A 13,643-nucleotide genomic window follows, 5' to 3' on the forward strand; every position below is an offset into this window, starting at 1 on the left:
TTTCCCCAAGGGCAAATGTGACAGAAAGCTCTCCACTTCAAATCTCTTTACTCCTTTGCAAGCCACCTAAGCCATTGCTAACACACTATCCATAGTCAAAGAAACAAACATTTTTTTCTGCTAAAGCAAACAGGTATTTGAATTCAGGCAAGAATTAGTGTATTTGTAAAATCTTTAAAACCTAAGCAGATGAATGTGCTGAACTTCAAAGAATAAATGAAAATTCTGAATCAGCCAAAAAAGTGGATGAGCTGGAGTTCAAAGGAAAAAATGTATCAATGAAAGCAATTAGCTCTAGATCACATACTGTGCTAGTCTGAAATAATCTTTCTTCCTCCAATTTGTGCAAATCACAGTTCCAAACTATTATCCCACATGCTATTTGCAAAGCAAATATTAGCTCATAGAAATTCAACCAAATGTCAAACAAAAAGCTTAACAATATATGCACTACTCAATTTCCTCTAGGCCAAGGAGAGAGAAAAATTGGTTCTGACATTTTCACTATTACCATTTTATTTGATGCTTTGATTATTTTGAGATTGAAATGGTTGTCTGATTTTTCCCTCCTTCTATAAATCAGGTTGCTCAAGTGTGTGCCTATGTGCTAGGAATTCCAGTAGATTTGATCTCTATAAAACCAACCACAGCAATTAGCAGTCCGAACGCTGGTACGACTGGACGCAGCATCACCTGTGAACTGAACTGCCTGGTGAGATTTTATGTTTTTCAACATAGATATCCTCTATACAAATGTAAATGTGATATTAATGATTATATTCACATTATTTTGTAATGAATTTTCATCACTTTTGGCTAGTAGTGACAAGGAGAAATGTTCTTTTTGGTGATACAGTAAAGTTTTGTTGCGATAGCAGAATCCTACGATACTTAGACTTTACTTCTCATGCACCATTCAGCAGCATCCACATTTCAATGGATCATCCTTCAAACTTCCACCTCTAATATGAATGTTCCACCAAACACAACCAAACATCCCGTCCATTTCAAGCATTTTGAAGGACTACATCCTTCTGCAACAGACTAGCTCACTTCTCAACCACATCCAAGAACCCCTTTCCTTCCCATACAAGTACAGGAGAAGTATCAGCTGCCCTTTTACCTCCTCCCTTGGAACAATCCTGAAACTCTCTTTCCTGGTAAAACAGTAATCCACTTGTAGCTCTTTCAAAATCATACACTGAATTCACTGCTCACAATGCAGTTTGCTGCCCAATGGGGAAATCAACTGCTGATGGTACAAATTTGTGAAGCATCCTCTTTCAATCCACGGCAGTCCATGAATTTCCAGTCACTGGTCATTTGAACTCTCTGCCTCACCGTTCCACGGCCTGCTCTGTCCCCAGCCTCCTACACTTCTTTCAATGAAACTCAACACATACTTAAAATGCAGCATCTCATTATTTGATTGGCTATTCTGAATTTATATTATTTTCAGAAATTTCACATCGTGACATTTGCCCTCATATTTTCGGAATTATAGCTGTTGGTGATGCTTTTCTCACTTTCTCTCAACATCATTTATCTCTTACTTGTTCTGCCTTTGCCTAACATCACTACCCATTTGGACATTTAAACTTCCCTGAGTTCCAACACAGATCTTTCTTTTGTTCTTCTCCCTTTCTTCTTTTCCCTGATTCTGCACTTGCTTGAGCAATGATGAACCATTAATGAATTCCAATTCCGGCAGTAGATCAATGACCTAAAATCTGAATTGCTCTCCTCTCCACTACTGCTGACTGATCTGTTCAACGTTTTTAGACATTTCTGATATTTTGTTTTAGTTTCAGAATAAGCTGCACAGTCAGACTGAGGGAGGCTCTGCCTGTGTGAGACTCAGACAAAGTGAGGAACTGGGAATTTGGGCCAAAATGGGAATCTGGGGTAGAGGGGGAAAGAGATCCTTTAAGTAAGGCTTCCTCCATGAAATAAAGTCTCCAGAGCAAGAGGTAAGCAGGGCAGGAAATGAGGTGCAGAGCAAGAGCCATAGACATAGACATAGAGATGTTTAGCATGGAAACAAACCCTTCAGACCAACTCGTCCATGCTGACCAGAAATCCTAAATTAATCCAGTCCCATTTTCCAGCATTTCTCCCATTTGTCTCTAAACCCCTCCTATTCATAAAATCATTCAGATGCCTTTTAAGTGTTGCAATCATACCAGCCTCCACCACTTCCTCCAGCAGCTCATTCCATTCATGCAGCACCATCTGTGTGAAAAGGTTGCCCCTTAGGTCCCTTTTAAATCCTACCCCCCACCTCACCTTAAATCTATGCCCTATAGTTTTGAATTGCCCTACCCCAAGGAAAAGACCTTGACTATTCACCATATTCATGCCCCTCATGACTTTGTTAACTTCTATAAGGTTGCCCCTCAGTCTCCAACGCTCCACAGAAAACAGCCTCGTGCTATGCAGCTTCTTATTAATTGTTCTGTTCATTACATTCAGCAGTCCTCCACCTTTAATGGATTTTTTATTAAAACAAGCAAAGCAAAAACAGATTCCCACACTGTCTGTAAAAACTCCAAACACCCTATATACCCTTTTCTGCTTCTTGTCAACATAGTTTAATGAAGTTAAAATGTTGCAAGATTGTTAATCAATGTCATCTACTTATTTCACTCATTTGCTTACAAATTTCTACATTTACCTCCTTTGCACTATTAAGTGATGATGCGCACCCATATTAACATTCCTTTTATTTCATTTCAATTCATATGGAGTTTGTTTCTAATCTTTTCAATTATGCCCCTATTTTTTACTACCATTTTATTACCTCTAACTAACAGAGTCATTCTTATCATATCTTCTTTCCTTTTCTAATTATGCTGTAACCTGCAATAATCCATGCTGTTTTTTTATAGCCCTATTTCAGTTATTCCTAGTCTACATGGTTAATTGTTACGGATCATAACTCCAGCTTCCACATTTCATTTTGGATGGCAAATACATTGCTGCACAGACAGCTTAAATTGCCTTTAGTACTTTCCTTCATTAACAGTCCTTTAGTTTTGAAACTATTTGTTGCCACAGCATTTGTTACCCTTGCTCTAACCCTGGCATGCCTTTTACTCTCAACAACTACTCTGCATTCAACTTGTTACTTTCGTAAGATCCACCTGCTTCTGACTTATTTAAAGTAATACTTTATTGTCACTTTTATCTTTTCCAGTTGAACATTGGTTCCACATCAATTCAAATGGAGTCAATGTCAACAACACAGCTCCTTTCTAAGGTGTTCAAATGTTCATCTAAATAGTTCTTGAATATCATGAGGGTTCTTGCCTCTACCACCGTTTTAGACAATGAGTTTCAGATACCCAAATCCTCTGGATGAAAAGACTTTCTCAAATCCTCTTTAAATCTCCAACTCCTTACCTCCCCTAATTATTGACCCCTCCACAATAGGAAATTTTTCTCCCTATTTACCTTGTCTCTACCACTTAGAACTCTGTACACCTTAGATCAAGTCTCCCATCAGCCTTGTCCGATCTAAGGAAAAGAACCCCAGCCTGTTTAGTCCCTCTTCACAACTGAATTGTTCCGGACCAGATAACTACTTGCTGTGTGTATGCCACTGGTAACACAATCTGATGAACTTCTGCCCATTTCTCCTCTGTACTAACCTGCCAAGGTCTCCATTTTTGCCTTAGGATTCTATCCTTAAGGTAATAACATTCAGGAATACATTCTGATTCCTTTTCCAAGTAAGGCTTATGATATAAACATTTTATTGTCTCATCTTTTTGCTGTAACTCAATTAGTCGTTCAGAGCTAAACACCTCTGCCTGATCCTCTACGTGTTTTGGCTTTTTCTTTACTATTTCATCAAACAGGGTATCAGCCCCTTCATGTTTCTCTCTAGATTTCCCCTCTTGCTTTAACTTGTGACTATGAGATCTTGTCACCACACAGTCTAGAAAAATTCCAGATATTTTTCTTTTAAATCTTCAGTTCCCTGATTTTCCTTTGGCTGTCCATTACAAGGGGCATCACCCCCATCTTTGACCCTGTTAAGTTGTTTCCAAGAACAAACTGTGTTCCTGGAATAGACACTCTTTCAATCACTCCTCCTGTCACTTCCCCAGTCTTGATTGGACTTTCTAGCCTTATTTTACGCTGGGGAATGATCAATCTCTCTCCATTTGTTCCACAGATTATCACTCTCTCAGATAACATTTCAGAAGGAGTGCAGATACTTTTATCTCTTACTATTAGAGACTGACCAGCTCCCGTATCTCTCAATATTTTAACTTCTTTCCCTTCTCCCCCTGTTCTTCCTGAGGAAATCTTACCCACAGAGGTGAAGTCTTTGAAGAGATTGGACACTGTCTTACTGTCCAGCCTGTGGTTAGTCAGTGCAATTTCCTGCAGCTCCTCAACTTCTCTTGGGATTTCCTTCATTAACTCAACTAATCCCACCGGTTTAGCTTCTTTTACTACATCCTTTTCCCCAGTGCTTTTCTTAATCCACCAACTCTCTGACTTTGTGTCCCCACCCCCCACCCTCACCCCCACCCCCACCATTACAGTGGAAACACCTGAGGCCTTTCACCTCTTTTTCACCTTGTTGGATGTCTTTTTCCACATGTTCCCCGTGTGATCTACTTTTTGTTTTTCATTGAAGGTTCTCCCTTTCTCCCAATTTCTTTCCCTCATGGAGGGGAATTTCTGTCAGAAGCTAGGCTTCAGTTTACACACTAATGCATAATCATCTGCCATTTCTGCAGCTCTCCTCGCTATTTTAAATTTCCGTGCCTCTCGGGAGTTCTTACCATTTCTGGAAGTGAGTTTTTGAACTCCTCCAGAAGATTAATCTGTCTAAGATCCTCATATGTCTTTTCTATCATTAATGCACTCACCCAGCTATCGAAATTGCTATGTTTAACTCTTACATATTTGACATAAGTCTGACCTGGGTTCATTTATTATGTTTCTGAACCATTGTCTATATGTTTCTGGTAGCAGTTTGTAGGCTCTCAAAATAGCCTGTTTTACTTCTTAATTTTCTCTTGACACCTCCTCAGATAGCGCTGCAAACACCCCACTAGCCCTACCTATCAACCTGATCTGAATTAACATTACCCACACAGTCTCTGGCCAGTTCACCTGGTTAGCTGATTTCTCAAAGGAAAGGCTTCTACATCTTTCTCATCAAATATTGGTAATGTTTTGACGTATTTGTTCATATCCCTATCAGGTCTTTGGCAACAATGGATCTACTCATCATTACACATTCCCCCTCTCTAAGCTTATCTTCTGTCTTCATTTCCATCCTCTTAAGTTGGCTATTCTGTTTAATTTACAACTTCTGAAGTTCCAACTCTCTTTTTCTTTTTCTTTTCTCTCAGTTGTAACCATAATTCATACAGTTTCAGTTCCATTTCTTTATCTTCTGCCCAGCTCTTCCTTCCTTTTCTTGATCTTCTAACTCCAATTGTCTAATTTTCAATTTTCTTTTTCCTAACTCCACTGCACTTGCCTGTTTCCCCGGTATACCTAAATGTTTGACTAACTCCTTTGCAATTTTAGTTTTCCTCTTGTCCCTAGTTAAATCCAAATCTAACCTGTTTGCTAAGTCAAAAACGACACCCTTACTCTGTCTTTCTAAACTTTCTTGGCAAATTTGGGAAGTATCCTCAAACCCCAGAACCTCTTTAGCAATGTTAAGAGCAATTTCCCCCATGTTTGATTTAACCAACTGCAAGTAACTGAAATTAGACAAATTTTCCACTTTATTGCCTAAAGATCTTGGACATTAATCCCCAAGTCTGTTTAAATCAGCTGTGACGTTTCATACCCCAAATCTGTTCAAATCTGTCTAAATTCATTCAGACCCATCCAGGTCACTTAAATGATCCAGCCAGATCACAGACCTGAGCCCTAATTTGTTACAGAGAAGTCAAATACCTCTGATAATTAAAACTGAAACACCCAGAGAAGCTCATTTCAGCTTGCCTTGTAGTTTGCTGGAGGAAATGAGAAAAATGGCAAATAACCTGCCTTTCACCTCCCAAAGGAGAGGTTAAATGAAATGAAATGCTTTCACTCACTCTATAATCAACAAGTAACAATTTATTTATCTAATGCTAACAGTGAACAAATTAGCAAAACTACTAACAAATTGAATAATTTTCCTTTAACCACTAACTATTGCCTAATAAAACACAATTCTAATGCTATGCTGCTCCGATAAATCCAAGTCCCACTTGTATAATCCAATTAATAATATAAAATAAATCCCAGACTCTCAAAACTGCAGTCAAGATGGGTTTTCCGAAAGCTCTATACCCTCTCCAATGATCATCAGAAAGGAATGTCTTTCCCCGTTGAATTTTGGTGTCTGAAATGTCTCCCTCCATCGAATTCAGATGTCAGGAATGTTAGCTAAGAGTGTTGAGGTACCTTACAGATGCTGCTTAAACAGACAGTGTAAAGAGTCTGTGAGCGCTAGAGTTTTACTCTTCGATGACAGTTCGCTCTCACCCTGATTTTCAATAATACTCTTCTTATACACTATTGATGACTTGTCAATTTTCTTATAATAGGATTGGTCCCAGGCTGTCAACACCATCAGATTTAAGTTCAATTAGATTTCAGTCTCTAAGCACCTCATTTAAACTAATTGGTTGATGTTCAAGCTAACGCTTTAACGTCAGAACTGTCTGTGTATCTGCAGCTGCTTGCAAACATTTTTGTCAAAATCTCCAAACTTAGAAAAGCACATCACTACCTAAAGGGACTATTTTTACAAACAAATTCTAACTTCCTGACTTCCAATTAACAAGTACTCTGTAGAACTTTGAACAATTTCCTCACGGCAAACCTCCACAAACAGCAGTCTGATCATGACCAGACAAGCTATTACGTTTTGTGATGCTGATGGTGGAATAAATATTGGCTAAGAACACTGAGAATCTACAGACCTAATGTCCTTCCAATTTTAAGGCATCTTTCAAATCCACTTAAGAGTCAATAGGCACCTTGGAAGGATGGCACATCCAACATTGCAGCACTCCCACAGCAGTGCTCTGGATGTTAACTTTGAATTTTGTGCTGAAATTCTGGAGGAGGCCATGAGCCAGCAACCGTCTGACACAGAGGTAAGGATGTTACCAAACAGGGCATTTGGAATGCCTACAACATGTCACATTGCTCAATGTGATGGATCTTTCCAATGTATCACATCCAGTTGGTGCCTCCTTCCAGCTGAACTCTCACCTCACTCAATGAATCATATAGTATAGTGGCTAAACAGGAATGAAAGTGAGGACTTCTTGAAATTGACGAATGTGTTTTGTTTCAGAAAAAAATAAGATGGTGACTTATAAATGCAGTTGAGGATTAAAATGTGGAGTTCTCTGCCACATGGAATAGTTGAGGTGGTACACATAAGAGAAAGCTAGATAAGTAAACAAGGGAAAAAGGAACAAAATAGTATGTTGATGGGACATGCCTGACCTGTTTTCATACTGTAAAATGTACGTATGTAAACATAAGTTGCTATTGAGTGAAGGACAGGACTGCAATCTTAAGCTGCCTTTACACTGACTAGGGCTGTTTCTGTGCTGTTAAGGATTCAGGATCTTGCACATTTCCTTGGTAAATATGTTTTTCGTTGCCATGTACTTCAATGAACAGATGTTACTAATTAGGCATTGTTCTTTAGTTGTGAGCTCATATAAATTTGAGATACCTGGATCTCAAGGGATGTTTTGAGAAAATATTGAGTTGCTGGACCATGATTGTATTCACTTTTTAAAATCTGGTCAACCTGTGATTTGGTTTCCTCAAAGGGTGTAAAAAATTGTTGCGAGATATTGAAGGAGAGACTGAGTCCTGTGAAGGCCACTCTCCCACCAGGTACCCCTTGGAAGGATCTGGTGGCAGCCTGTTTTAAAGCCAAAATGAATTTGACCGCACAATATTGGTGAGTAATTTAATTCATCAAGTAATCCTTAATGAGTCTGAATGTTGAAGTTACTCACGCTACCTATGTTGGCTTCTTTAAAAATGTAAGACTTGGATTTTGTAGTCAGCATCAATGCAATGTGTTCCACTGACCTCAAAGAAAACTACCTACAGAAAAGTGATCTCTGTGGTTTGGAGTATCCCTTTTCTGATATTAGTTTAGAATAGAGCAACAGGGTCAAAGAATTTCTAAGTCATAGATTGTAGAATTCCTACAGTGTTGAAACAGACCCTTCACCCCAACAAGTCCACACCACCTGTAAGAGCATCCCACCCAGACCCATCCCCTGTAACCCACCCCTGAACACTACGGGCAATTTAAGCATGGCCAATCCACCTAACCTGCACATCTTTGGACTGTGGGAGAAAACCTGCGCTGGCACAGGGAGAAAGTACAAACTCTGCACAGACAGCCAAGTCCCTGGCACTGCGAGACAACAGTGTTCATCACTGAGCCGCCATAACGCCCTAACGCAAAGCATTCAACTCGTGGTTAAAATCCTACAGACTTGTCAGTACGGGGATTGAACTCGTGACCTTGGTGCTATTAGCAGAACATTCTAACCAGCTGAGCAAACCGATAGCTCTGTGTCTGGTAACAATGATATAGTTTAACAGGGTGTGCTGCCTATTACATTAAGGATTTCTCACAGATAGCAAGCCTGGAATTAAAATGCACTAATTGTCTTTATCTTTTTATACATTTCTAAGAGAGCAAAATAAATTATTGTCTAAGGCGATATTGGAATCTAATTTATCACAATATCACTGGATAACCGGTAGTATTATAGCAATGTCATTCGATTCGTGATCTAAATCTCATTATTGTTGCAGTTGGCCTTTAAATTCAATTAATAAATTTAGCACATGAGGTTAGTCTCTGTAATGGTGATCATAACAACGATTTTTAATTGCTGTACAAAACTCGGTGACTCACTAATTTTCTCTAAGGAGGTGACTTCAGAACCACAACAATGTGGTTATCTCTTAACTGCCCTCTGAAATGGCTTATGAGGCCATTCATTTCAAGGGGGAATTAGGAGTGGACAGTGAATTCTGGCCATGCCTCTATTGCCCATAACATAATTGGTTTCAAAAACCTAAATGTTTTTACCAAAGTATGAAATATTGATATTACACAAATGTGAAGGTAGTTTTTCAGGACCAGAGAAACTGTTCAGAAGTAAATATGACTTTCTATGTCTTAAAATCATATATACAATCTATTAACAAGATGTAGCTTTCAAGGTTATATCAATGTTGCAGCATCTAATGCAAGGTTTTGTCAGTTCAGTGATGAATAATTGACTGTGTTAAGTTACTAAAAGCAGCTTCTGAAGTTTGATGTTAAATTGAATATGTATGGACTGCAGGGTTGATGTCAGTTTCAGAGGAGAAATGATGATGAATACTGATAGCCTGACCACTGTAATAACTGCAAGGCTTGTGCCATCACGAGCTTAAAATCTGGGTTCAGATATAACTTATGTTGAACTAAGTTTACAGTGCTCTCGTTTTTTATCTTACTCCTTCAATTCTTCATATTTACCGTATTGAACTATATTCTATTGAAACGTTGGAAGTAGCAAGTGCCCATATGCTAAATCCAGATTAGCATAACACCTATTTACTTTGACTCGCGAACATTTAAAAGTGATTATTGGCCTCAAGTTGCTGTACCTGAATAATCTCATACTTTATGATACGTTACCTCTGGTTACTGATATATCTAGTAGAAAAGAAATTGCCCCCTGACTGGCTGGTTATGAGTTAGAAATTCATTGATTTGTTGATGGGAGCAATGTTTGAAAATAATAATTGGAGATAACAAAAACATCATCAACAATTATTATCTTTATGATACTGCAGGTATCTATTTAACCTGGTGTTAATGTGGCTTGCACATAGCATTCCCAACAGTGACACAATGGCCATGATTTTTGATTTGATTTATAATTGCCACATGTAGCTTGGTACAGTGAAAATGTTTGTTTTGCAAGCAGTACTGGCACATCATACCAAACAGAGTGCTTTATAGTAATAGAACAGTGTGAAGAATACAATGTTACGGTTGCAGGGATAAACAAAGAGCAAGATCAACCTTAAATTTATAATTTGAGAGGTCCATTCAGAAGTCTGATACCAATGTGGAAGAAGCCATTCTTGAATCTATTGGTACATGTGTTTAAGCTTTTGTATCGTCTGTACAATGGAAGATGTTGGGACCTGAAAGAAGCACTGACAAGGCTGAACTCTGATCCTGAAATGTTGGTGGGCTTGAGAGATAACCAGACTGTGGGATTGAAGGCTACTGAGGTCCTTACACCTATAGTTACACAGAAGAAGAACCACCCTGGAATACTGGCACTTGGAGGACTGCTGGAGCCTTTATTGACATTGAAAGGGAATAACAGTAGTGATGGGTGGGTGTAAACAATCTACTGCCTCTCACTGTCATTGCTGAATGGAGTGACACAGCCAGTCCTGTGATACACTGATCATCGTTGCTCAGGATAGTGAGCAAAGCAGCCAGTGCTGCAACACTATGTCTGTTTCCATGGTGGTGGCCCTGGAGAGACAGGCCAGGCTCCCTCATGGGGATGCTGGAGTCACAAACGTATGTACTCCATTGCCCCAGACCGTGGTGTTCAGGACTAAAGGCAGGGTAATAGTAGGATGGGAAACCTTCACCCAAGTCCAGGTTGCCCTGTTCTGACAAGGAGATAGGGTGGTGCTCGGAGATACCCGGCCAGAGGGGGAAATGCACACACGATCCTCAACAGTTTCCACTTAGAGCACTGCAAGACTAACCAAGATTTCTCCCTCCATCCTGCCTGTCCATCTCCAATCCTTGGAGCTTCAGGCCAATACTCTGGCAAGAAGGTCTTCAGCATGCCTGCCCTGTGCAGACCCAAATCCTCCCAAGTTCACCTCAGCAATCCTCCAAGGCCCATGGGCTCCACAATGGAGCCAGCTTCCTCCACCCTACTTACAAAATAGGATAATTTAGAATGACACAGCTGGAGAGGACAAGAAAATTAAACTGCAGGCAAGTGAGGGCCACAGCTGATGATGATATGTGAACAGTCTGTTTCCTATCCAATGCTTGTTTTCCACCTACTGTACGGGTGTCGCGGATCAGCAATCAGCTCCAATTATGTCATGTCAGCGCAGGAAATGCAACGCATTAGCATGACATTGGCTCACTCTGACCTCTGAACCGTCCCTCCTTGAGCATTCCCGACTATTAGGATGGCTGTGTATGCAGTAGGGTAGCTTTCAGTGAGTTCCCCATGGTGATGTGACTATGGAAGTGCAACACATGGAGAGGGCCAGAGCTGCAGAATGGGCAGGGTATAGACTCCCGACATGCCTGTGTCGTCAACATATCATGAGTTTGTGGCCATTGCTCTTCCCCATGAACATCCAGTGACTGCTTTACAGATACTGCCACCTCCTTCGCATACGGCTCACTTACCCTGCCCATTGTGAGTGTGTATACAGCTGTCTCCTGAACACTGTGCACTTTGTACATGTTTCATGATTGAAGTGAAAGTGAGTGGTGCTCTGTTACTGGCTTTCAGTCTCAGCATTAACATTGCTGCTGAAATGTTAAACATCAATCCCTCCTTCCAAGGTATCCCTACCATGAACCTCATGGGCTTAACAAATCCCCAGTCATCACACAAGACATATACATGCATGTCTATCTATGATTCCTCTGATGCTTTACACCAGTTTCAAAACTTCCAGTTTGCCGTTTCCAGCTGCCTTCTATTTACCGTGGATGTGCAATTCCCTTACATGTCCATTCCCCACCAGGAGGGGCTTAAAGCTCTCTGCTTCTTCCTGGAGCAAAGATCTGAACCATTCCCACCCACCACCACCATCCTCTGCTTGGCTGAGCTTATCCTCACCCTCAACAACTTCTCTTTTAATTCCTCTTATTTTCTTCAGTAAAGAGGGGACCCCATGGGTACTTGCATGGGCCCTAGTTATGCCTGTCTCTTCGTGGGGTACATGGATCATTCCTTGTGCCGCTCTTATTCCGACACCCACCCACAATGCTTTCTCCAAGATGGCGGTGATTTGCCATCTGGTGCTGCTTCCCTCTCTTATCTAGAATTGGAGAAGTTCATCGAATTTGCTTCCAATTTCCACCCTGCCCTCACTTTCACCTGGTCTATCTTTGACTCTTCCCTTCCCTTCCTCAACATTTCTGTTTCCATTTCTGAGGATAGACTGACCACCAATATCCACTACAAACCCACTATCTCCCTCTGCTACCTAGGCTATACATCCTCACACCCTGCTTTTTAAAAATTCATTGATGGGATGAGGGTGTTGCTGGCTAGACAGCATTTACTGCCCATCCCTAACTGCCCAGAGGGTGGTTACGAGTCACCCACATTGCTGTGGTTCTGGAGTCACATGTCGGCCAGACCAGGTAAGGATGACAGATTTCTTTCCCTAAAGGACATAAGTGAACCAGATGGATTTTTCCACCAACTGACAATGGACTCATGGTCACCATTAGACTCTTAGTTCAGGATATTTATTGAATTCAGATTCCACCATCTGCCATGGCAGGATTTGAACCCAGGTCTCTGGATTAATAGTCCAGCAATAAAACCACTAGGCCATCGCTTCCTGGAAGGACTGCAACCCATTCTCTTAGTTCCTCCTTCTCCATCGTGTATGTTCAGATGAGTCCAAGTTTGACAAAGGAGCCTCTGAAATGTCCACCTTTTTCCTAAAGTGAGGATTCCCCAGCACCATTGTCGACAGGCCCCTCAGTAGGGTCTGACCCATCTCCCACACTTCCGCTCTCATCCCTTCTCTACCCTCCCTCAACAGTGATAGGCTCCCTTTGTCCTTACCTACTATCCCACCTATCCTATCATTTACTCCCTACCCCACCACCCCTCCCTATTTTCTGCATAGAAACTGACGTGTTCCCAGCCACCATCAGTTCTGAGGAAGGGTCACTGGACCCGAAACGTTAGCTCTTGATTTTTACTTCTCAGATGCTACCTCACCCGCTGAGCTTTTCCAGCAACTTCCGTTTTAGTACATGCATCTCTCCACCTGCTCTGGTTTCCGTGTTAGGTTTCTCCAATGTCTAGAGTTGTTTGCAGAATTTGGAAAGATTATAGCCAGAACGTTAATGAGGCGAGCTGAGCTGTCAATAAGTGCTAATTCCCATCCATCATCAACTTGCCACTGCCTGGGGAGAATGTCACCACACAGTATGGTAAAAATGTAAAAAATGGGGTGAACTCTTCACTAGATTCTGCCCTACATCTTATTTTCTTACCTAATGGGTCAAGATATTTTCCCATTTTTAAATTCAAAAGGATGACTGCTTGTTATTTTTTTAACATTGTACGTATAATTATCCAAAATGGCCACTTTATGGTATATTTTTTGAAAAATAAAGTACATTGATTAATCACTCTATATTTGCGCAGGGTGTCTCCTGACCCAAACTCCAAAGGTGTCCCTCAATATTATTCGTACGGAGTGACCGTGGCAGAGGCTGAACTCGATGTCCTGACCGGCGAGAACCAGATTAATCTAGTGGACATGCTCTTTGACTGCGGTGAAAGGTACCCGCTCTCAATTTCCCAAAGTTCCCTCTTACAGTC

The 13,643-nt window shown here is 40.8% G+C and overlaps 1 protein-coding gene across 5 annotated transcripts in view; it reads left to right on the plus strand.

Annotated features, from left to right (window-relative positions):
- Positions 1–13,643, plus strand: part of LOC125450669 (uncharacterized) — a 137,554-nt gene that overhangs the window by 105,143 nt on the left and 18,768 nt on the right. For all 5 annotated transcript variants that reach the window (XM_048526711.2, XM_048526712.2, XM_048526710.2 and 2 more), the window contains 3 exons: positions 584–712; positions 7,821–7,954; positions 13,467–13,604. In XM_048526711.2, the coding sequence (XP_048382668.1) occupies positions 584–712; positions 7,821–7,954; positions 13,467–13,604 (401 nt within the window). The remainder of the gene's footprint in view (positions 1–583; positions 713–7,820; positions 7,955–13,466; positions 13,605–13,643) is intronic.

This window comes from Stegostoma tigrinum, chromosome 3, assembly GCF_030684315.1.
Source record: "Stegostoma tigrinum isolate sSteTig4 chromosome 3, sSteTig4.hap1, whole genome shotgun sequence".
NCBI lineage: Eukaryota > Metazoa > Chordata > Chondrichthyes > Orectolobiformes > Stegostomatidae > Stegostoma > Stegostoma tigrinum.